Source organism: Cuculus canorus, chromosome 2, assembly GCF_017976375.1.
Source record: "Cuculus canorus isolate bCucCan1 chromosome 2, bCucCan1.pri, whole genome shotgun sequence".
Taxonomy (NCBI): domain Eukaryota; kingdom Metazoa; phylum Chordata; class Aves; order Cuculiformes; family Cuculidae; genus Cuculus; species Cuculus canorus.
The window spans coordinates 45,874,781-45,900,887 of NC_071402.1; the positions used below are offsets into that span (position 1 = coordinate 45,874,781).

General features: G+C 40.1%; 1 protein-coding gene across 1 annotated transcript in view; it reads right to left on the bottom strand.

Moving 5' to 3' along the window:
* ASXL3 (ASXL transcriptional regulator 3) overlaps positions 1-13,358 on the bottom strand; it is a 127,489-nt gene extending 114,131 nt beyond the window's left edge. Inside the window, 4 exon segments of the mRNA XM_054058533.1 lie at positions 13,007-13,058; positions 13,061-13,130; positions 13,133-13,253; positions 13,255-13,358. Of these exon segments, the coding sequence (XP_053914508.1) occupies positions 13,007-13,058; positions 13,061-13,130; positions 13,133-13,253; positions 13,255-13,358 (347 nt within the window).
* Positions 13,359-26,107: the final 12,749 nt, after the last annotated feature.

Below are 26,107 nucleotides of genomic sequence, written 5' to 3' on the forward strand. Positions count from 1 at the left end.
ATAAATGAATAAACAAATGAAATGCAATTTTATCCTAGAAAAAACAAGGTTGCGTTCCCCCCCCCCCATTTCTTTGACTGTCATAGATGTTCTTTTTTTCCCCCTCCCATCATTAAATTTGCTATTCTACTACTCGTTGGTGCAAGACCACCTCCATCTCTTCTTCACTGCTTCCTAATGCCAGACTATCATTTTTCTCCTCAGGATTACATCAATGTCACCCAGGCACACAAGTTTTCACCATGTGACATGCCAGCAGATATAAACCCAGTTTCATTCTCATCTACTAATCCCAGAAAATGTATGCAAGTACTAAACGCAATAAGCTTCATAACTATTATATATGTATGTAGCACTTAAAAGCTCATTTTTTTCAGAACATTAATCCTCAGAATGCTTTCCTTACATCACTTCCCTTTCCCTCTACACATGTATTTTTATCTAAAATTAACTCCAATATTTAACTAACACATAAAGCTTCTTGCTATAACAGCTCCATGAATGCTGACATCTCCAAACAGGTGCAGTGATTTAAAAAAAATTTTTAAACCTCTCATTCTCTCTGCAGCTCTTTCAGTAGCATTTTCCAGCCACTATGTGTATATACCAGTCTCAGTTATCTAGGCTGCCACTTTTGTAGATTTTACTCAGAATGAGGACAGGAACATATTTTACTTTACTTAACATTATTTTAAAGATCTTGAAACATCCTACAACAGTGCAAATACTAATGCAATAACTTAGCACATGAAAATTACAGTATGAAACTGAGTCTGTCCTCATTAAGGATAGTTAAAATTGTCTACACCAACAGAGGTTTTCTTTTGTTGATGGTTTTTAATTTAATGGAAGTTTTAAAGATTTTCAGAATTATAGTAAGACAAGAATGTTTTGATAATGTGTCAAACAATCTACCTCCAAGCAAAGTAGGCAACTCTACAAATTAATGGAGATAAGTGTTCTCTTTTGCCACATATTAATTATTTCTTTAGACATTAATCTACAAAAAATTCTAACTGGTCCCTAAAAAAAAACTGGTCCCATTTTGGTCATACCAATTTGAAAGACTAAGATATCTCAGAATTTTTTGGTTTTTTTTTTTTTTTTTTTTTGTCCTAAGCTGATTCAAAGACAATAAGACAATGGTGATTTTCTGATCTAACTTCCAAAATCCACACAAAACATTCCTGACCAATTGTTTTGACTGTATTAGTCCTTCCCTCCACCACCCCCCCCCCCTTTCCCATCTTCTACCGAAGTTTTCAATCTGTAGTTCATGGACCAACTGAAAGACTATCTTTTTGGATTCCATGGAACGCAATAGCTCAGATGATTGCTCAGACCCTAACTTTACCCTCAAAACCTCTCACTTTGCTTGCTCCTCTTACCGCCTATCTCTTGCACTGTACTCTGCAACCTTCAGTCAGTCAAGCATCTGTTTGTTTACTTCTCCCACACTTACGATGTCTTTCATTGGAAAAATCCCCAGACAGCCCTATATGATTTCTGCAGTTTCTTCTCCAAGTGCCGCTGCTGCTGTGAGCCTGGAGGCTAAATTTACAACCCACAATCATTACAGTAAACATCAAACACTTAATGCAAAGGACTGATAGTAGCTATGAAGAAGTTCCTGTGGTGGTACTTAGTAAATGGAACAATCACCAGCAATGCATGCATATAGCACTGCAGTAATTTGCACGGCCAGACTGATAAAAATCTCCAAATTTACCTTCTAAAGCCACAGCCCTCTAGTTCTTAAGTGCTTCTACAAAAAATAACGTATTTTAACATCGCTATCTCACTGCATTGGAACACTGCATCACAAAAAGCAGGAAAGATCATTCTTCACAAGACTGCAGTGTTCAAGCTAGCTTAAAGCAGTAATTCCATTCTCTTCCAGTATCTCTTCTTTGGGGCTGATCCCATGCTCTAGAAATCATCACAGTACTTACTATCAGACTTTTACTAAGGACAAGGAGTAAGTCCAAGACAAAGATGAAGACACAGGTTTGGTTACCACTGACAAGTTCCACTCAAATGGATAGCGCTCATTCCAAAAGCAACAGAGGAAATAGGCAGTAAGTCAGTTGATCCCTGAACACTCACTGGAGAAAAAGCATTTTAGCATGAATTATTTTGGTTTGCAAGATGCAACAGTCACACAACTGGACCAGTCCAAGAAGTGGGAGCATCGGCCATTGCTTGCTAATGACTTACCCAAAGGATGCTAGGGCTCCTTATGGGCAGATCAAATATCCCAGGCACTGAGATTTATTCCTATGATTCTCCCAGTCAGTATCACAGGACTGTAGCCCAACACTTGACATGAGATAAATATATATAAATATATAAAAATGAAAGATTTGGGCTGCTAAGTGTGGAATTCAAGCAACCACATGCACTCTGTCCTCCAACCAAATATTTCCTGCTGGAGTACCTGGCAAGCACTTCAGCTAGTGTACTATGGTCTGTATTCAAAGTCTCCAGCTGCACAGATGTACTGGTCAGGGTGAAACAAATCATCACAAGTGTCTCCACCATTACTTTAAAAGATTAGTAGCCTTACAAAAGACAACTCATGCTTTCTACTAGTGCTTCTCCTTTCTCTTCTATGATCTGGATTGATGGACCCAAGCACTTGATGAACTGCCCAGCCATTTGTCTCACATGTGCTTAACAGACAGGAGATGTTTAATAATGCAACACAACTTGACAGTACAGCATCACAGGAACAGGACAAAAAGAAGAAAAGAAGACAAACAACCTGTTTGATGTGGATTGCCAACATACCAAAACTGGCTACACAGATTTTTCTTATTCTTGGCCAAAAAAAAAAAAAATGTTTAAAATGGAGAGACCTCAGTACAAGAATAATGTGGGCAAACGCTTGTCAGTCCCTGACATCTTCAGGAAGGTAAACACTTGAGGAGACATGCGTCATCTTGAAATCAGTAACAAAAAGTATTACCATATCTTCCACAGTAACTTATTTGAAAGTGTCTTCAACAGTGATTTACTCAGTTTATTCCATAACTAGACAGCGAGTCCCACTAAGTTATTTTTTGTTTAAGACAGATGAGTGCTTGCAAGAAAAACTTGCATAATGAAACAAATTATGAAACAGATTAGAATGCATGAAGCACTACTGCTCTAAGTATGAACCTGCAGCATTGTTATATCAAACTGCTGAAAAAATCTAGAGACTAAGTCCAAAAAAGCAGAAAATATGAATGAGCATCATTACATGGATAGAGAATTCTCAGTCTGTACAATAAAAACAATGATTTCTGTCTAGTCATTGTAAGAAAAAAGAGGTAATAATGCATTTTAATTCTAAACCATACCAATTGGCCAACTTTTCATAATCGTTTTACTCTCCTAGTTCTCCAGTTTCTTAAAACAGGATATGAAATTCCACAAAAAGACCAGATTCTGGCAAAGGCCAGATAAGTCCTAGATCCTCCAGGCAATGAAATTTACCAAGTGATCTTACTGATTGCACGGAACTAAAACTAATTTGGCGGGTGTGAATTACTTTCAAGTCTAAACAGACAAGGTGACCCTAGGCCCTTTCCAACTTCATCTCCTATGACTAACAGTTCTATGATTATCAAACTAATACTCTAATTAAGATGCTTTTCCTGCTCTAAACACTGCATTCCAAACTGGTTCTCATTGGTCTTAACTGTCTAGAACTTCTAAGTCACAGAAATGACAAATCAGATGAAAAAAGCCGGTGTGATCAGAATGTGTCAAATTTGAGATAGCTGCCAGAATCGTAGTCCAGAAGAATGACAACAGGCTATGGCAAAGAAGGGTCTATTTTCTCCCCTTACCCTGGCTAGGAGATGTTGGCAGATAGGTGTAGTGACATGGGATGTTACATGCTTCTCTGATACAGCAATGGCAATAGATGTTCCAGCAGCTGCTGGATAACTGGGAATTCTGAGACATAAGAAGAATTAACATTTATCCAAAACCAGATATGAATACATGCACTGAAATATCTGCATGCAGAATTTGTTCAATTAAAACTGATGGAAGTGAAAGTTATCACTTACTGAATGATGAAGTTAAGCATTTTAGCAATACAATGATAGTGCTAGAGCCTGATCTTATATAAAGAAGGTTCAAGCCATAAAGACAAGAAAAAATCGTATGGGACATGAAGACTGACTGTGATTTACAACTCTGTAGACATTTTGCAAGGCACCTCACTAACTATAGTGAACTACTACACACAGTGAGGCAGGTTCTCTGGACTGCTAACAGTCAGCTGAAATGGAGCAAAACTGACCTTCAAATGGTTGATGTATACTTTGCTTAAGGCTTTTTTTCCTCTCTAGACATGAAGTTATACAAGAACCCAATCAGGATAAAGCAATATAAACCTTGGCTGGAATGACTGCTTCACTAAATTCCTGATACTATATATACTTAAGCAAGATCACAACAGGAAAGAGAGAAAATAGCTTTGACACCAAGTTCTCCAAACAAGATTATCTACTAGCTCAACACACTTGTCAAAAAACACTTCTGAAGTTGCAGATGTTTTGAAAAACGTTGTTGTCTGTAGTCAGACCATGCTTTTTAGGATGCGACTGTCACCCACAGCAAAACAGTCTTTAAAGTGGAGCCTCTGCAGGCAATAAAAAAGGAGATTCTCATCATCATAGCCTCAGGCAGACCAAACTATGCATATAGGAGAACAAGTTTTAAAACAGAATGTGTAATGTGTGCCTTCTAAACAAATTTCTGATGCTTCAAAATCATGAACAATAACCTAGCACATAACCTGGAATGTCTCCTACAAAAAGCTATAGCCCATTCCTCTTAATAAGTCTGTGAATGCTGCTAATGGTTCTAGAGCACAGACTGAACTGTGGTTGCTGATCCTGGCCAAGGTTGTCAGACAAACCAAACTCAATGCTACGCTACAAAAAAGAAGTCTTCTCAAACACCTGAGGTACAGGATGCCACATCAGACTTAGAACATGCAAGATAACAGCTGGATCCCATATATTATTATACAAACCTCATCTAAAAGGCACTCCCTTTGAGCAAAAGCTACATGCTAGGGTCCACACAGACTTTACCCTGCTGAGCTCAAGCCATTAGAGAGAGGTAAACTCTTAACATTGAAAGGATGAAAGCATCAGATCCCCTTAGTTTCCTGTTCCAATGACAGAAACCCTAAAGCTTGCTTAGACCAAAGTGAATGGTATTGCTCTAGATCCCTCCAACACTAAGTGCAATCCCCAGTCCCAACCAGTGCTCTGACACTGAAAAAGGTTCTAGGAAGGCGGCATGCACTGCCAGATGGCTTCCTAACTGTCCCTTGATATTCATGATGTCTATGCTAAAGTACTAGTCATAAGTGGATATATTTAGGTAGTGGTCTCTTTAAGGTATGATATTCAGAAATACATAGGTCATCCCTTCAAACCAAGATTAGCTGCTAGTGAGAAGGTGCCCCTCCACCGTCTTTACATTCCCAGAAGGTACACCTCCTCCCAAGAAAGTAACTGCAGCAACAGGAAACTATCTAGCAGGATCTCACAAAGACAGAGTGACATCAGAGGGGCAGTACATCAATGAATTGGGTTTCTTTTGGGAGTGCGATTGTCATCTGAAGTTGATATTGGCCACCTGTGGCCAATCTGTTGTCCTTCAGCATGAGGATTTGCTGCCTGACCTAACAGAATCAGTAAATGGGCTGAACCAGTATGTGTTGCTTAGTGGTGTCTCTGTTCCAGGCTGTTCTTCTGCCTTTGCATTGGAAGCTGACTGTTCCAGAGTGAAGGCTAAGATATTTGATTCCTTCGGTCTGTAAGTTCCTTAAAAAGAGGATTTGGTCAGTTTCAAGTGGTACCCACAGAAACGCAACGAAATTATTTCCACTAATCACATCTTCTCCCAAGTCTTGATAGCAGAAAAGGAGTCCACTATTTAGTAACTGCTATTTACATGGAATGCAAGATTATCATCATGACACCCAAGAAAAGCCAAAACATTTTGAAGCTTACAGTGTTTAAAAAAACACTATTACTCCAAAGCCACAAAGTCCAGTTTAGCGAATTACTCTCCAAGTGACTGTAATCCAGTATTCATGGTATAAAGAACCAAGAAAGGCTCTGGCATGAAACACGGTAAGTTTGGCTTTTCACCTTGAGGACAGCATGCTACCTGTTCCAGGCTAGGATGTTGCAATGGTGCAGTTTGATCCAGAGAATTGGTGAACTGGGATAACAGATCCAGAGCAACCTAGCTGTGAAGGGTGGTAGGGCTTTGGTTGTGGTTAGTGAAAATTATTTCACTGTCATCCCACCAATTCCATGTGCAACTGACCAAATCTTGTTTGTGACACACTCATCAGCTGCTGGAAGAAACAAAACCAGATCAGTTATTTCAAAAGAAACATGCAGAATGACAGGAAAATATCAGTTCTTCTACAGAGGAAGGTAAGCCAGGAGCGACTGAAAGCATTCACTATAAAAGTGAGCATTAAACTGTACCTTAAGGCACCGAGAACACAATCACATTACTGAGGAATGCTAAAAATTAGGTTCCTGCAAGGGTTCTCTCCTATGTTACCCTGCTTTGATAGAAGTAAAGTGAAATTACAGACAAGAGGTCCCGTTCCCATGTTGGGTTCCTGCCTTTGTAAAGGTCTGTGATGCCAAGGGTTAAAGGGCTGTCTCAAGATAAATGGTTGGAATTCTCTTCCTCTCAATCTGCTCTAGAAGAATGCAAGAGTTGAGGCTGAATAGACTGAATTTATATTTTATTTGTAGATCACCTTTTAAAATAAAAAAAAAAAACAGTAATTTCTGCATTATTTCATACTAACAAAATAAAATACTGACATTTAAAACACAGTCACGGAATGTAAAAAATAAATAAGTGCTTGCTCAACCTTGTTTAACAACTGCAAAAATTACTTTGAATAAAAAACTTGGAGGAAACCCTAGAGCAAACCAAAATAAAATAGAGCTCTTCAAAGCAGCATTGATTGTGAATCAAAGGGAAAAGGCCATCAAAACTTCCCAAGCCACAATGTTTCTGCATGTCTGAAAAAGAATTAACTCAGAACAAATATGGAAATAATAGTAGGTCTCTGTTAAGCCAACTACAAAGAAATCCTTAATAACATAAAACAAAGTTATGTCAAATCACCCATTTTTAAAGATACATGAAGCTCCTTTCACACAATGCTTTACAGTGTTATTTATAGTAACAAAATTAAAGACTTAAGACAAAAGTCAAAGGGATTATCATTAACGGTTTAGCTACACAGAAGTTACTCTTCTGATTTTTTTGGTTTCATTTATGGTCTTCAAATATGAAGACAAAATGCAAAAATACTTTCGTACTGCTATACAATCTGTTTCAACTATACTATCTCAGCAGACCAGACAAAGCAACAATCAGCTTTTGGACAGCCAGCCACATTGAATAGTAACATGCAAGCTAACACGCCAACGCGCTTTTGTTGCTTTTCATGTTTTTCTTTCAGCATGGGTTTCCTTAATTAATTAGTACAATTTTCTTAAAGTTTACAGGAGTAAGAGAACAACTCTTAATTAAGAGCTGGATCCTGTCAGAAAACTAGTGCAAGAAATACTAGAATTAAGTTACGAACATTACTCACCCAATATACACACATCACCTGAACTATGAGGACTCTCCAGAGCACCATAAAGCACAGTCTTCCATGATGCATGGCAAACTTTCTTTCAGAATGAAATTTGGAGAAGAAAGAGCAAAAATACTGGAGAGGAGATCCAACACACAAATGACTCAACAAGCAGCACTGTCCCTATTCTTGTGATTTTCTTCTGCTTTATTGTCAACCAGTGGTAGAGACTTAACTGTGTTTCAAAACACCACTTACAGGAAAGAGAAGAGGCAAATAAAAAAAAGCAAGCTACTCATAAAAATACCCTTTTAAGATGTTACCATAAACTACCTCCCTTCATAGGCAGATGTTCTATGCTTCATACTTATGCTGAGCTCTGCATTCCCAAAGTAGCAGTCTCCACTTGTTTTGTTCAGGCCTCTTTAACCTCTCTGTATCACAAATAACAAAGGATGGTGCCTGGCAGTCAAACGATAAGAATTGGATCACTGCTACCTATTTAAAACTGCTATCATTTCTCATGAGGCAGAGATTCATGGGACATGTTTTGTTCTCAGTATTTTTCATTTCAATATTTTTATACAGTATCTCTCAGCGCGAAATTATTAAGAGGCAGCAGTCACTATTTCAAGACTTTCAGCAACTGCTTGAGAGTCTTGGTGAGTTTAACAGCTGAAACAAAATGGACACAATTTTTTCAGCTGAAAGGAAACATTACAAATTGCTTCAACTACTCAAGTGTTTAATCGTTCTATTCAATTTTTATGAGTTCCAGGTATGAGGAGAAAACAACAATATGGCTTCATCAATTGAGGATCAGCTGAAGACACAGGAAAGACAGGATGTTTCTCCCCCTTCCTTTGAAGATTTTCTTTTGTTCTCATTCTTGTAAGTGTTCTATCTTAGTTTATCAGACACAAAAAGCAGAATACTGGTATGGAGATAATACTCAGGTTGTATATAAGCATTGCTGTAATCTGCTACAAAGTACAAAGTGAGTTGACATATCAGGTCTACATCAAAGATATGTCCTTTGGCACATTGTAAAGACAGGTTGCAATTTCGTCCATAAAAATGTGTTCTACAAAATGGGTTCTGTAATATGAACTGTTAGTACGCCACCATTACACTGATCCTGCACATGCATGCATTTCTTTGGAATGCTTGTAAGCAGGGCCATGCCTTGCCCTAAGATAAGCAGACTTGCATATGGAAAAGAAACAGTGTCGCAGACAGAAAGATACAACTGTCTGCAGGAGATGTATTCTACAAAATATACATTTCAATACAGGACATGCCAGTGGCTACTGTTTTACTGCCTGTATCACATATGCAGTATTTACAGCAAGAGCTGAATATAACAGGAGCTCTTTCCTGCTAACGTTTTAAAAATTACGGGAACAGCCTGAGAAAACACTGCATCACAGAAACTTAAGTTTTTAAAGAACCTTTAATTAAATATCAAAAATCAGTAAGCTGCAACATTAACTGTCAGTTTGGAGCTTCACCACTTAAGACTTACATGCTGCAGTGTATTTTAAGACTGTCAAGTAATGTATTTTTCTAAAGTACTCCTGCTTCTTTCATTGTGAATGTGGGAAATGGAGAGCTGTGTAATGATTTCAGGCTTCAATCCAGTTTTTGTACTCCTTTTTTATCCATAACTATTACACGGTGCATTATGAGTTTCAGTATAGATTGAACACAGAAGAGACATGACCATATCCATTTCTCTCATAATTACTGTGAGAGAAAGGGTAATAGTGAATGAATGAGGCAAAAGTGTAGCCACAGAAGGAAGATCATTTTATGACTATGAAGCAGAACTACCATGGAGACACTCTTGGTACCGTAACTCTCTCTCCTACAGACTTCCTGCACAGCTTTGAGTAAGATACTTAATCTTTCCATGTATGGGTAAAGCTGAGGTAAAAATACTTAACTTCATAGGCATTTTGTAAGTATAGAAACATTTGCATTTGGGAAGCTCCTCTGTGTGGCTAATAGTAACTATGTATGTATGACTGAAATATAAAAGAAAATTATGTTTTGTATACAAAATTAAGTATGGCACCTCACATCAAACAAAGAAAATAAAATGAAAAATCAGCAGCTCTAGTAAGTGAACCTGAAGTACCTGGGGATACTAACATACGTTATCTGAAGTCTAGAGTGCAAGATATGGACATGCATAACAAGAGTGAAAAAGCAATGCCCGCAATGTTACCTCTGTCATTTCTTATTCTTTAGCGCTTCACTTTGAAAGCCCAATATGGTTGTAATGCAAGGGTTTTGTAGAAAATTTAACACATAAATATCCATACTTTTGCTGTGTGTATTAATTCACCCTCTTGTTCCTAAAAATAATTCAGCAGCATACTACTTTACAACGTATTGATCTAGGTAACTCATGAGTTGTTTTGTGTGAGTAGATATCAATCACTTCATTGTTTACTTGTCGTTGGAAAGAAATTGATTTAATCAAACCTTGTGGTAATACATTATTGATGTATCCCAAGAAAATGAAGTCATAACAAACCATCAGGGTCCTAACTTAAAACACTGTAAGGACTGGTAGTTTTGGCTTGAGTCTTTCATCGTGATTTGCAAACATATGTCACTATAAAAAGTAAAGCCCGGTGCAAGAGTGTAGTGGGTCTGAACTGCACTACATATTCACATAACAGACGTAGGACAAGTTCTCCACAACTCAGCGAACCCAGGAGGCTAGACAAAAAACACACTGTAGCCCTTGTCTATCTCCACGACTCACAGACAGCAAAGTACCATTTTTACTTAATTTTAGCAAATCACACCCCTTTTGGGGGGACCGTGAGGTGATATGACATCATGAAAATAAGTGTCTTAGCCCTTCTCTTCAGTACTGGCTCAGCCTTTATCCTCCTGAGGCTTTAAACTTTTTCATATAGTGGGCCACATAGGAACAGCAATTTTCCTTGACACAAAATAAAATTCCTTTATGCATATTTGTCAAACAAAACACAGCTTATAGCGGCAACTGCAGCAGCAACTTGAAAGAGCAAAGCTAGAATAGCATTTAATGTATTTTACAGACTTTTGAATACACATTGCCAGTTTAAAGCACAGAGAAAAAAAGTACTGTAGCAACACTCACTGTCAAAACTATTTGGCAAAGGAGCGTGCTTTACTACAGTTGAACTTTTGTTACAATCGCAAGAAATAAGAGAGGACAGTAACAACACCATACTAGAACATCTTCACTAAAGTCTCATTATTACAAAACAGTTGTAGGATGTACAAGAAGCCATATCAGAATTTAGCACTGACCAAGCATACCAAAATAACTCGGTACAGCTCATAGGGACATCTACAGGTAGTGTTTGTCTAATACCTTATGAGTATTTATGCAGCAGCAAGAGGCTGAATTTTCCACATAGAAATTCACAGAACAAGGTGAAAACATTTTTACAAGAAATGTGCTTCCCAACTAAACAAATAATAGCAATAAGATATCAATATCCATTACCAAGAACAGATGTACCATTGGCACAGACAAGTCACTTAAGCAATTAAGTCTGTATCAGGGATGAATAAAAGACCAAGTTGGTGTAAACAAAAAAAAAGCAGCAGCCTATCACAATAGCTTTGTCATCTTTCTACACGCCCAACTGAAGCTGAACCAGACCCAACTTAGCAGAAAACAGACAAACATGTACAATCATACGTGCTATGTTGTCCATAACTATAAAATTCCAAGAATGGAGAGAACCCGTACGTACTCTCAAACTGGAAAACATAAACAATATGCTCTATTACACTTAGAAAATGATAATACGGAATCATGAAAACAGATACAGTAGGGCAAGGGAAACGGTTTGTTAACAAAGTGGGAATGGACTAGGTTTCCAGAGTCACAGCGCCTTTCCAGAAGTGGGTTTGATTGCCCTTCGTACTTCCCTGCTCAGCAGGGGAAGCAGAGAGGGGTGAAGGGAAATCCCAGGACAGAGTACTCTCTAACATCTTCACCCCAGTCCTCCTGTCCGCACTGAAAAGATGAAAAGGCATTCCTAGGTATTTCGCTTTTCTCTAGAAATTATAAGGAAGGATTTTCATGGGATATCTGATGCATCAACTTGCAGATAGAAACAATTCCTGGGCATTTACACACGCACATGCAAAAGAAAAGAATAGACATTTCCTCACACACACACAGAAGAAAGGGCGTAGCTATTTCTCCACTCCAGGCGGGGACCGGAGAGGAGCGGGGGGCTGCCCGTACCGCCCCAGCTCGGGGCTCAGCCGCGCTCGGAGCGGGCTGCCCTGCCCCGCACCGCCGACGGGAGGGGAGGCTCCTCCCCAAAACACACACAAGCACACGAACAACCCCGACACGCACACAGAGGCACGACCGAGCTCCCGCACGCCGGGGCACCTCGAGCCTTCCCTTCACGCACTAACTCCCCTCGCATATACTCCCTCACACTCTCTCCTCCAAAGCCTCTCACACACAGACTCACTCCTTCACGCTCCCTCACATGAACACATTCGCCCTCCTTCTCCCTCTCACAGAATCACACACACAACCTCCCCTCCTTCTCCCTCTCACACAGAGTCCCTAACGCACTCTCCCTCACACACTTTCCCTCCTCGCTCTCACAAGGAGTCCTTCACACGCTCTTCCTCACACAAACTCCCTCCTTCTCCCTCTCGGAGTCCCTCACGCACTCTTCCTCACACACAGACTGACTCCCTCACGCTCTCTCTCGCACAAACAGAGACTTACTCTCTCACAGACTCACTTACGCCTTCACGCTCCCTCACACACAATCCTCCCTAATAGTCCTGTCCCTTAGACACACTCTCCCTCCTTCTCCCTCTCAGTCCCTCACACATTTTCCTTCTCCCTCTCTCACAGTCCCTCACATACACATACATTTTCCTTCTCCCTCTCTCAGTCCCTCCCACAAACATTTTCCTTCTCCCTCAGTCGCTCACACACATTTTGCTTCTCCCCGTCCCTCACACACTCTCCTCCCTCTCACTATCCCTCACACACACTCTCTCTCCTTCCCCCTCTCAGTCCCTCACGCTCACTCTCTCCCTCACCGAGTCCCTCACGCACTCTCTCTCACACAGTCACTCATTCCCTCACACGCACTCTTTCCCTCTTCAGGCTCTTTCCCTCACGCACACGCTCCTGCCTCAGAGCCCCCCGCACACTCTCGCTCTCTCCCCCGTCCCTCACGCGCCCACTCGCCCCAACGGTCCCAACCGCTGGCAACAAAGCGCGGGGCTGGCGGCGGGGCGCGCGCGGCGCGTACGCGCGCACACTCTCTCACACACACAGACACACTCGCACACACTCAGCGCTGCCGCGGCACCTACCAGGCGCGCAGCCTCGGCCCAGGTGCGGTCCTTCTTCTTCCTCTTGTCTTTCATGTTTGCATCTCATTGAGGTGGTTCTAGGGGGGGGCCGAGATGGGGGCGGGCCGGGAGGGGGAGGCGGGGGGGGCCCGCAGGGGTTCCGCACGGACAATGATACGGTGACACCGAGCTCTGGAGCCCCCGGGGCGGGAGGGGCGGGGGAAGAGGAGGAGGAGGAGGAGGAGGGGAGAGGGGGCCGGCTCGGCTCGGCTCCCCGCGGCGGCGGCACAGCTGACAGCTTGAGGGATGCTCCGCTACGCTCACAACAATGCACTATGACGTCACGCGGGGGAATGGCGCCTGCACCGAACATCCCCGCGGCGGCGGCGGCCGCCCTCGCGAGGAGGAGGCCGCCCGGCAGCGCTGCCGCCCTCAAGCCTCGCGAGAGCGGCAGCGGCGCCGCTCTGTCCCCGGGCTGGGGGCGGTGGAGAGGGGGGCGAGGCGGGAGGGAAGCGGGGGCGGGGAATCGTACTACAACTCCCGTGGTGCAGCGCGGCGGGAGGGCAGTGGGGGTGTTGGACTACAACTCCCGTGGTGCAGCGCGGCAGGAGGGCAGCAGGGGCGGCTGGACTACAACTCCCGTGGTGCAGCGCGGCGGGCGGGGCACCTCCCCGGGGATGCGGCGCTGGGGGCGCTGCGGGGTGGGGGCCGCGCGGGTCGTAGCGGCTGCAGCGAGCGGGGAGTGGGTGGTCCTCTTTTCCCCACCACCACCTCTTGTCGCCGCTCTCCCCGTTTCCCGTCCGACCCCCGTTCGGTAAACCCAGCCGAAAACGGGGCCCTTGCTCTCCTCTCGCCTCGCTGGCGCTTACCTCCGTCCGGGGCAGCCCGCGGCCTCGGGGGCGGCTGCGGCCTGAGCCCTCCTGGCCTTCTTTCCACCCGCGTGCCGGGATGTGACAAACCCAGCCCCGCAGGTGCCAGGTCGGAGGGATCCTGCGGTAGCGTTGTAACCCCTTTTCGTGTCGGAACAGGAAAGAACATCTCCTTGTTCCAGGGTAAACAAAGGAGCTGGTGTGCCGCACTCCTGGATCTGCTGAAGGATGTTTTCTTTTATTGGATGAGCTGGGATTAAGATACGAAATCGAAGCGAAGGACTTCGCGCACCTTCCCGAGTTACTGGATATTGTGTGTTAATTGCGGCTTGTCGCCTTTGTTTCCTTACTGCCCCCATATATTAAGTTGTTTTTGGAATACTGTGGAATACATTTGGCATTTTGTGTTCAGACCAAAATGAGTTAGAAATTATTCAGGCTTTTGTGTATCCGTTAACTCCCTGCTTCCTCCTTTCATGCTGTCTTGGAAGTAGTCCTGTTCTGCTTTCCCTTTTCGTCTTTGGTAGCATTAAACCTCATTTCCCCACAAATATGCAGTTTAGTGGGGGAAAAAAACAAAACAAAACACAACCCAAACCATCATTCCCAGCTACTGCAATGCTCAGTCTTCTATTTAGAATAGGACAAAGTCATCCCTGGAGGAAGCAGAAGTGCTGACCTGATTGCACTCCCAAAACTTTCCCCAGCTCTGAAAGAGGCTCAAGTGGTGTACAGTGTTCCAGCTACAAACTAAGCCCACTTGTCTTCCTCATCTTTGTGTTCTAATTGGAAATGATACATGGGAGATAGTTCTTCACCATGACACCTTTCTAGATTTCATAATTTGTTGATACTTCAAATAAAAAAATTAATCTGCTGCTAAATTTAATTTTGGTTCTAGACTGTGCACTATTGATCAGAGGGTTTGAATATGCCTCAGAAATGTTCTTGAGATAAATGTTGCAACTGGAATACTTCAGGTTCTGCAGAGTTTGTGTAAAAATTTTTACAATCGTTCAGCGGTCAGAACAGCTACATATTCCTTTGTTTACTGAATACATTCTTTGTCACCCTAGTAACATTTAGAAAGGATATGTTTGCTACTAGGATCACTTATTTGGTCACGTGTTGTTTCTTTGACTTTTTTTCCCGCCTTTTATGTCCTGCATCCTTCTTCCTTTTGCATTTCTATGCCTTTAGTATTTCTGTTGCTACACCATATTGGCTTCATTCATGTCTCATTCTGCATAGTAGAAGTCTAAATCTTTAAGTACCTCATTAAAACTGCCTTCAAAATACTCTCAATGTTTTCAGTGTTGGAACTACAACAAAACAAAAAAGCTTAGGGAGGTTTATCAGTCACTTCTATCATAAGTGGCTGTTTTAAGACTGAAAGAAATGTTCTGCATTAGTTCCCCATCTCTTGATAGGTAGATGATGATCCAGTTGTTGATCCAGTTGTTTCACATACAAAACGTGAACTGAACTTACATTACTCTGGAGAGTTCTGATGTTGGACAGAGGAAGACTTTTGTCAGGTAAAGAGAAATTCAGTAACCTTCTAAAGCTAGTCTGCCTTTGTGAGGGGTGGTTTTTTTTTGATTGGTTTCATTGGTTTCTGTTATAATATTGCCTGTTTCAGTCAGGATCAGACTTTGATCTGGTATTTCTGTGGACACATGCAATAATATTTTTTGTATCACATCCTTTCTGTTCGGCTGGTGAATAAATGAGTGTCTGTGCTACCATTTAATTCATTTGCATCATTCCTGTGAAATCCAAGTGTTCCTAAATTCCTTCTGTTGTTCACATGCAAATGATTGGAAATCCTATACTTAACAGTTAAATGCACTGACTTTGCTGAAGAAAGAAAATGACTTATGCTGTTTACTGTGTCACAGCAGAGAGCCAGGATGCTTTCTCTATGCTTTCATGATAAAGAAAGAATTTGTTTTCCTGGAATGAAAGATATTTTTTATTTCTGCAAAACAGTTTCAGCTGAATCCTATAAAAGACATTATGCCAGCATACACTGAAACCAAGTGACTCAACAGAAGATTACATTGCTGCTTTAAGGGAGTTAAAAACCATGTCTAAATCTAGAAACAGAGCAGAAAAAGGTCAAGTTGAGCTTGCGGAAGAAAGTAGTTCCTATTGATTATAGACAGTATTTGCTAGACAGTATTTGCTAGACCTGACACTACAAGAGATCATAACTGTTGCTATTCTAACTGAATTGACGAGTGCAAAATTGGGAAATGGTGAACGACGTTCAAACTGCAGTCACTGGGACTACAGCTAAAATCTCAGCATACGTAACACGTGTGTGTGTGTATATGTGTGTGTGTATAGATATACTGCTGCTATCTCCACAGCACACTATAAACCAGTTTGGATAACCTGCAAATAGTGCAGAAAGATGTTCTATTAAAATAGATGATGAAATTCTAGGTGAGCAATATTTATGTGGTGTTACAGTGCCAGATGTTACTGTTTTGATCACAGAGAGAAGCAGTTATCATGGATGCATTTGTGTCCGGTTACTTTTTCTTGCATCAGAATAAACTGCGACAAAAATAACATTGGACACTGGGTTCTGAGCTTCACTACTCGATGAAGGCATTTACCTGCAATGCTATAGAAGTTTGATACCTGACACATCTACCTTTCAAGAACATTCTGCTTGTTTCCTGCATAGAAAAAATAATTTTGATATGTGCTGCATATCAAATATCTTTATTGTATACAGGAATATTCCTGTTAAGCAGAAATCTGTGATCTGCACTACATATTCAAATATATATAAAAGTATTGCTTAAATACAATGAAACTCTGCTGTAGTACAAATTCCAGTTTTGTCTGTTAGAAAAGACATAATGTCAGCTGCTACATGGAAATGCCATGTGTGCAGAAGGATTTATTCACAGCTTGACAATTCAATCTAAGGTGCCGGTTTTACAACGAAAATCACATTCTCTATGATTGAATGAGAGATGCTGAGTCACAAGATAATAAAAAACAAAATAGCCCAGAATTATACTAATGGAAACATTGCGTTTTCGGAATTAGCACAGTGGTGAAAAAAAGCGAACCAGAATACTTGTTTTTATGTGGACTTAGGGAAGCCAAACAAAGCCATTGTGAGTGGCAGTTAACCATTTACAACTACTGATGTTGTAGTTGCAGAGTATATTTCTATTCTTGATTTAAAGAGTGCATATTACCAGTTTTTCAGACAGCATGAGTTTCCCAGCATTTATTACACTCAATGGACTTCTATTTTTTAGTCATACACCATATGGACCTGAATCAACATCCAGAGCTTTTCAAATGTATTAGTAATTCTTACTAACAAGCCTGGAATCTAGTATTATCAGAATGATGTTACTGTTTTTGGAAAGACTCCTGAAGCTCATGAAAAAAATCTAGAGGCTGTACTTCAGTGTGTCAGTGCAGTGGGGCTGAAGCTGAATTTTGCTAAATACTAAATCAGATGCACAGACTAGTCTTTTCCTGAGCATGTCATCTCTCCACTGGGACTGAAAAAGGCTGTAAAACGAGTAGAAGAGTTCACCCTTCACAGAAAACAAAAATTACAACCATATTTTTCAGGTCTCAGATATGGATGAAATTTGCCAGTTCCTCACTGGACAATGCTTACAGAACTATTAATAACAGTACATTGTAAAATCTAAAATTTACCTGAGACATAGCTCGCAATAGCGAATTTTCAATCAATGAAAGCTCTGTCTGTGAATAGCCAGTGTTTATACTGTTGACTTCAATGTTCACCTCAATTGTCATTACTTTCTTCTCAGACCAGGAATGGCCAAATACTGCAGCTAGCCTGAGATCCACTTTGCCCTCCCAAAAGATGAGCAGTGGTACACCCTGTGTGGCTAGCCTACAAAGCAGTCACACTGCCTCCAGGCAGCACTTCCCTCCACCACGCTGGCCATCGCTTACTACGATGGATGCTGGACACCTATGCTATGAGTACGGAGCCACTTTTCCCCAAATCCATGGGGACAATTTCTATGAGAAGACCATTATATTTGAACCAAGAACAGTTTACAGGATACCATAAAAGTGTTGGAAAGGAAACGTGTCTTTGTGCGTATACTACAGAAGAGGAGGGAGCCCTCCCCTCAGGCATTACACTCCAACTGCATACAGATCACACCTCCTGGCAGTTTTGCAAATGACAGAAAGACTCGAACAGGAACTGTCTGCAGATGGCTAGCAAGATTACTTTCATTTTTATATGACACAGTTTAGTAAAATCAAGCTGATATTTTCTCTCATCTGCTCTTTTTTAGATGCTTGTCTATTCGACTATATAGAAGTTATATGGATTATAAATGTTTGCTGCAATTGCAGGAGAAAAGTGGGGAAGTGTCTACAGGAAAGATGAGGACAGCTCTTTATCAGGGACTGTAGTCATAGGACAAGGGGTGATGGTTTTAAATTCAAAAAGGTTAGATTTAGATCAGAGATTAGGAAGATTTTCTTACTGTGAGGATGATGAGGCACTGGAACAGGTTGCCTAGAGAAGTCACAGAAGCCCCATCCCTGGAGGTGTGCAAGGCCAGGCTGGATGAGGCTTTGAGCAACCTGACCTAGAGGGAGGTGACCCTACTTATGGCAGGGGGGTTGTAACTAGATGATCCTTAGGGTCCCTTCCAACCCAAGCCATTCTATGAAAAAGTTAAAGCTGTTTGCTTGTGGTGTCTGTGACTTATTCAGTACCATTACTGCCCACCTGTTACCACCTGTTTTTTCTCTATGAATGACTGACATCACAGACCATCTGGGCAGCCACTTTAGCTATCTAGCTGTCTTTCTGTGATAGACAACATCACAAAATGACCAAACAGAGCATTTATATTGTGTAGCATCTGCTGCTATAATCACTTTCTTGTCTGTTTTTAGCCAAGAATGAAATATGTAAGAATTTGTGCCATTTAACTTCTTTCACTGTGCCATTTTTTTCTGGAAATAGATATAAAAGGTCATCATCAAGTTCTCTTAAAGCTGATGAAGAACTAGAATGTTAAGGAAATTTTTGAAAGAGGCCTCATTGCTAACCTGGAAAGAAAAGCTTGGAAGACCTTTTAAATGGACTACTTTCAAATTTGAAGAGTAACATGACATGTAATCCCATAAATCACTTCCTAAACTAATGCCTGGAGCACTGTACACACGGTTGAATGCTGCTAGGTTGAGGATCTCTCAACCTGTTGTAGTAACCCAATCAGATACAGAGCACATAGTCCAATAGCAAGAAAATTAATAACGATCATTGTTGGACTTAGGATCTGCAATACAAATTTGGCTGTGTAAAATCCTAGCATTGTCTGAAAAGGGGTGTCAGAGTTTATATTGTCTCTCAAGATTTTTTGGGGGAAAATGACTACATATGTATAAGTAATCTTTGGGGTAAGTACACACCTGCTTACACCTGCTTGCCAAGGGCAACTTCGAAATATTTTGAATTGTTTGTGCATACTGCATGATTTTCACTTACCTTCTCTGCATTACAAGAAAAGTGACAGAGGATACTCTGGCCAGCCTTCTGCTAGCTATCAGGAACTTTTAGATAAAAAAAAAAAATAGCAAAGAGATAAAAAGTTAGTTTATTAGTACCACAGACTTCTTAAGAAAGAGAATATGGTGAGGGGGTATTGGTGATAAATGGCAGAGGACGTTTCTCAAGTGTACTGATGTGAAAAAGCGCATTCAGACTGGGGAATCTCTTTGTGTGTTTGGTCTAAGGCTCTTGCTGCAGACGTGGTGGTTTTTCTCCTTTGCTGCTCCTTTATGGCTATGGAAACAAATATCAGTTATACCACACAGTATATGTTACTTCAGGGCAGGTCAATAAACAACACTGGTTTGGGTGTACTGCCTCAATTTTTTCTATTTGAGCTGTGGTGACTGGAGGAACAATAACCGTCTTCTCTCACGGAGTTAGCAGAGGAATCTATGCTGACTTGGAACAACTCTGCTGATTAAGGCCCTGGGTCTTTGAGAGACCCTATTTATACCAATATTTGCCCCATCAGTGCCATTTTACACAATGACTTGTGTTAGCTATTTAAATCTAAAAATCTTAAAAGCCAAATAATGGCCAAATAAAATGATTATTAAAATGACAGTATTTTCTTATTATCAGTAAAAATGTAAGTGTTGTAATCTGGGGCAGGGACTGATCTTTGACAGCATGTTTATAGTGTGACCGCCACATCAAACAATGGTTTGTAGTCATCACAGCAGCAATAAATATTAAGATAAAGTGAGGCACTTTACTTTTATATTCTTTTTAAACTGTTAAATCATAAGTTTATAAATTCTATGAATGTCACACAAGAAACTGAGAGACTTAGTTAAAAACATACTGGTCAGAACAATGAGGTTAAAAATCTTAATGTGAGAGTATTTGGTGCCTGTTTTCTTCAGCCAGCTTCTGTTTTTATCCTTAGCTGCCCTCTGCTATATCTCTCGGATAAACTTATATTCACATTAGATCATCCCAAGTCCTGTTCTTGTGAGCCTTCCATTTTCTATAGTCCAGCCATTCAACCACAGATCACTTATATTCAGACTTTTAATAAAAAAATAAATATTTGATATCATCCTTTGCTTTTTCTAAGAAGGAATTTCCTACTATAGCCAACAAGTAAATCTTTAATTTCTATTCTTTGTATACAGTTCACCATTTTCATTATATGCTACAAAATCAATACTGAATGTATGACATCACATATATTGGCTCAATGATGTTTCAAAGTTTAAGGCAAAGTGAAGTCTAAAACCCTTACTATTCCCACTATTATGTTGGTACTGCAAGTTACCTACATAGAATCATAGAATGATAGAATAGCTTGGGTTGGAAGGGACCTTTAGAAGAGCCACCTATCAAACCTCCCTGCAATAAGCAGAGACATCTTTAACTAGATTAGACTGCTCAGAGCCCCATCCAACCCAACCGTGAATTTTTTTCAGGGACTGGGCCATCTACTGCCTCTCTGGGCAACCTGTTCCAGTGTTTCACCACCCTCATTATAAAAAGTTTCTGCCTTATATCTAGTCTAAATCTACCCTCTTTTAGTTTAAAACCATCACCCCTTGTCCTACTGCAACAGGTCCTGCTAAGAAGTTTGTCCCCATTATTCCAATAAGCCCCCATTAAGTACTGAAAGGCTGTAGTAAGATCTTCTCAGAGATGCCTCTTCTCCAGGATGAACAACTCCAACTCTCTCAGCCTTTCTTCGTAGGAGAGGTGTTCCATCTCTCTAAGCATTTTTGTGGCCCTCCTCTAGACCCACTCTAACAGGTCCGTGTCTTTCCTGTGCTGATGACTGAGTGCAGTACCCCAGGTGGGATCTCACCAGAGTGGAATAGAGGGGGAGAATCACCTTCTTTGACCTGCTGGCCATGCTTCTTTTGATGGAGACCAGGGTAGAGTTGGCCTTCTGGGCTGGAAGCATGCATTGCTGGCTCATGTCCAGCTTTCTATCCACCAGTACCCCCAAGTCCTGCTCAGCGGGGCTGCTCGCAGTCCCTTCATCTCCCAGCCTGTATTGATGCTGGGGGTTGCCCCAACCCATGTACAAGACCATGCACTTGGCCTTGTTGAACCTCATGAGGTTCGTATGGGCCCCCTTTTCAAGCTTGTCCTGGTCTAACTGTACTTGGTTTTATATGACCATTGTGAAGTTTATGGATTGGAAAAGCTTTCACTGAATTAGGACAAGATACTGGAAGGCTAATTTGGAAAATTTAAGGATGTGCATGGCAGATGACTCTTCATTTTAGAACTTGAGGTTAGGACAGGGACAGGAATTAAAGGTTACAAGGCAGATTGTAACTAAGTGTGCAATGTATAATAAAGGTTTGTGAACTGTGAGCTTTTTAGATCGATCACTTCAAATAGCTGGCTTTTAGGTTATACTCAACAATTATAAGAGGGAAAGCCTGTAAGGAAGTTATTTTGGGAAATGGAAGAATCTGACACACGTTATTAACAAGAGAATATCACTTCTGATCAACTGCTTTTATAGCTGACTAGGTTGGTCTACTCAATTTGCATTTAAGAGATGATTCAAATGATCATAATTTTCTGCATTCATCTTGCTAGAATTTATGGGAAGGAATTAAAATAGTTATGCATAATTACTGAAAATGGTTGCAAAAGAATAATGTGCTGCATGCAGAGCATCTACCCTGCCTTTATCAAGGCCAGGCATTTACATACACGTGGGAGAAGAAACTAAGACTTTTTATACAAAAAGGAGAAATTGCCTTTCTTGATTTGATTTAAAATATCTAAATTGGTTATTTATAAAAAACAAAGTAACTGGTACAAGGAGTGCATTATAAGCAGTTTTTCAGTGCATACAACACTGTTCTATATTAATAAGCACTGTGGGAATGAAAACATCACTTATACTAATTCAGATATAATGATGTTTCAGGTAGATAAAGTGGAGTGTTACAGCTCAACAGCAAAAGATCTTCCTTAAACAGAGCACTACGTATGCTGACTTAATTCATAGGTAGAACCGAGGGGCCAGCTCACAACCTACACATCATTTACATGGTAGTATATGACAGTTATTATGCAACAGAATTCTATAGCAAAAATGTAAAGGTGTGGTTTTAATCTACTACCTGACAGAGATTACTGCTATTTTTCCGATGATCAGTACTCACTTAGCAGCCCACACTGCAGCTGCATCCAGTCCCAGGTCCATTTAACGTATCATAAGTGTGTCCTTGCAATTTCAAAGAAAAATCATGTGTTTTCCAAATCAGAAGTAATCTAAAGTTACTAAGAAGTATACAACACTGTTCCTCTAATTAACTCTTTTGAAGACTAGTTCTGTAAACTTTTACATGGGGGATTCATTTCATGCATCCATGAGGTGATCGTAAGAAATACTTGCGCTTACAGGGCAAAAAGAGGCTGAGATGCCCGAGTTAGGCTTAGGCAGAAAAGCTTTAATCCAAAGTCACAAACCACAAAGCTTTTCCCCAAGCTTTCTCTTTGCCCAGAAGTGCTTGGAAAGTCCCGTGGAGCCTGCCTATTGTGCTGCCCATTCCATGCATGCTTGCAACCACCCTGCTTCTGTGCATACTTTCTGTAAGCAGCCACTCAAGGCGCCTAAAACTCTACCTTAAAGACAATGAGGAGAGTATAATGGGACTCCTGGTTGCATTTAATGATGTACTGAAAGAAAAGTCTACTTGTAATCAAAGTATTTACGGAGGTTCCTAGTACTCCATCTCTACTCCTGAAAAATAGGAAGGTATTGTTTTCTTTACTTACTTTTAAAAGAGTGAACAAGCTAGCCAGAATATAAAGATTTTCTTTGATAAGATCACATTTCACTTAAAATTGCTCTAGCTGTACTCTTGTGGTTATCCATACATTATTAAAGCATTTTTTTCTTTTGGTATGTCCTTTGTGGGGAAGAGATTGGAACAAGAGTCTTGGGTTCCAAAATAAATGGAGGATGGTTATTCTGGTCTGAACAAGAAAAACTGTGGTTTCTGTAGTCAGGATTGCAGACCAGATTTGGTTTAAAAGAATCATATGTGAAATACCATGAGGCACAGAAGAAGGATAATGTTGAAATCAAGCTGCTGCACTGTTACAGAAATTCAGAACACAGATCCTGGCTCTGCTCTTTCGATGAATTTCTGCAAGTCAGTTGCTTTTTTTCCTAGCACAGTTCTCTGTCTCTAACTAGAGATATTAATATTTCATTCCTTCCTCCATTTGTCTTCCTTGCTTATTCAAACTGAAAGCTTGTCAGAACAGGGACTAAAAACCTCTTGGTATGTATACATCATGAAATAAAGTAGAAACCTGATCTTGGTTTGGTCTCTCTGGCTACTATATGAAAGAATTTTTATATATATTTGTGTATGTATTAACATAAATAGCAGTTGCATGATATTTGAAAGATAGAATTTTCCCGGTGTAAAATTATTGCTCACTTTTTTTTTATCAAATAGATATCTAGGGAAAGCTGAATGTTGACATGTGGCGTTTGAATAGTCCACTCTGTCAGACTGAGTGGGAGAAAATTGTCAGCTTGGCAGTGACAGCAGCTTTCTGGATATTTTGCACAACTGGAACACAGCAATAATTTTATCATACTGCAAAACTGACTGAATTTGGCATTTCTATACAAAGGAGTTTTCAGCACAGATGCAGACGTAGGGATAAATTATTTTACTAGTGGCTGTATACCTTTTCTAAGGAGAATTCTCTTCCTCTATTTTTAAATAAGAAATATTAATTGTATGGCTGGATTTTTTTCTTTTCTAATAATTCCATTTTCTGAGGAGTTCAAGACTCTGAGAATAGCAAGGTAAATTATCATACCTCTGTTCAGTTTCAGAGGGCCCCTTAAACTCAGCTGCCACAATTTCATGACTGAAAACCACAAAACCAAACATTGTTAAATATAGTCAAAAGGTTTAAATTCAGGTGAAGCTGGTAAGGTCTAACCTGAAGAGGTCTAACTTGAAGAAAATTACTCTCCATAAAGCTTAAAATATAAGATACTGAAGAGAAATTCAGCTATTAGATTTAGTCATACTTTCATTACCAGAAGCTGTGGAGCCAATGTTTTGCCTTACTTATGTAACTCCTAACCTCCATTTTCCAATATTAAGACCACACAAACTGATTTCAAAGTCCAGAGGTAATTAATAGGTCTACATAATTTTCATATGATTCCAGGGAGAGATACACAACACTGTTCATGCTGTTCACTTTGTTCCTAAATATATATATGCACTTTTCTATGCAGAGAGGTGGGATTTTTTCATCAGCAGTCAGAGGGAAAAAGGGAAGAGGACACTTGCCAGATTAAATAACTTTGTGATCAAAAAAGGAGGAATAAAAAAAATTGCATGTAAAATGCAATGTGTCGACTCTTTTAGCTGCCACTGTTCCATTTTTTTTCCAGATTATTATTCTTTTAAAATTAAAATTCTCAGTATTTTTTGGATGCTGGCAGTAGTGTTCTGTCTTCTCCATTTGGGGATTTCAGCTTTCAGAATATTATTCCATCTGGAACTTGCAGGTTTTGACCTTTTTTCCTAAAGGCTAGATTTCAATAGCTTTTCAGAATTCATTAATCCACATGGTATATTTCTTCCATATTTTAACAGTCTCACTGCATTCCATAATTGGTTGATTAAAAATGTGAAAAGGTTGACATGCAGAACATTTTGCATTTATGCACCTATGATATTTATACTTCAAATAGTTTCCTGACATTTTATTTGGAAACTGATATGTTCTTCTTCGAAATAAATAATTCAGAGAATGTATTACATTTTTGTAACTCAGGAATAAAAGTCAATACTATTCATAGTGCTGTTGACATGCCTTCTAGTAATTTATGGAATAATTATGACCATATTTGGAGAATGTCTATTCTCTGCATTTCTGACTTGCCCTTCTCCAATACATCTCGACAATGTTGTAATTCATGTATATTGTACAGACTGAATATAATTAAAAACAGACAGTTTGATCCAGATAAATACATCAAAAATATAACACCACTATTCGGAGCTCACTTTCTCCAAGGGACCTTTACAGTAGATATTTGATTAGTAATGGAAGAATTCTGCAGTTCTGCCCTTTATTCTTAGTCTATGAGACCACAAATGATAATTTCCACTGAATCAATATGTAAATAGGTAAGTCTCTAAAGAATTCAGATGATACATATATGAAGTGCTTTATTTCAGGAAGTGGGTGGTAGGCAGCATTGTACATATATGGAAACTATTCGTAAATAGCTTAGCAAAACATTATACAAACATCTAGCTTTACTTCCTTATCACACTTTCCTCAGATTTTAATTTTCTTAGCTAGAAAAACTTCACAAAGGTATAAAGTTACTTCCTCCTTAGGGCTTTTAATAATTCTTCTTACAACTGTGTTTTTTTTACACGTACTTTAATCTAAAAGACTATCATTCATGTTGAAGAAGAGAAAACATTTTAAAGAACAACACAGAGAACTTTTAGCTGATGTTAATGCAAATTTAAAAATGTGAAGAAGAAAGAGAAGAAAATTGGTGGGCATTTTGCCACTGACTTGGTAAGGTCATGAATTTTTCCAGCCCCCACTATATAACCTGAGAATGTTGATTTTATACATCTTGTTGAAATTCATGTTTCTGTAGTACATAGCTCATGGCTATCATTCTGTTAGTCTGAA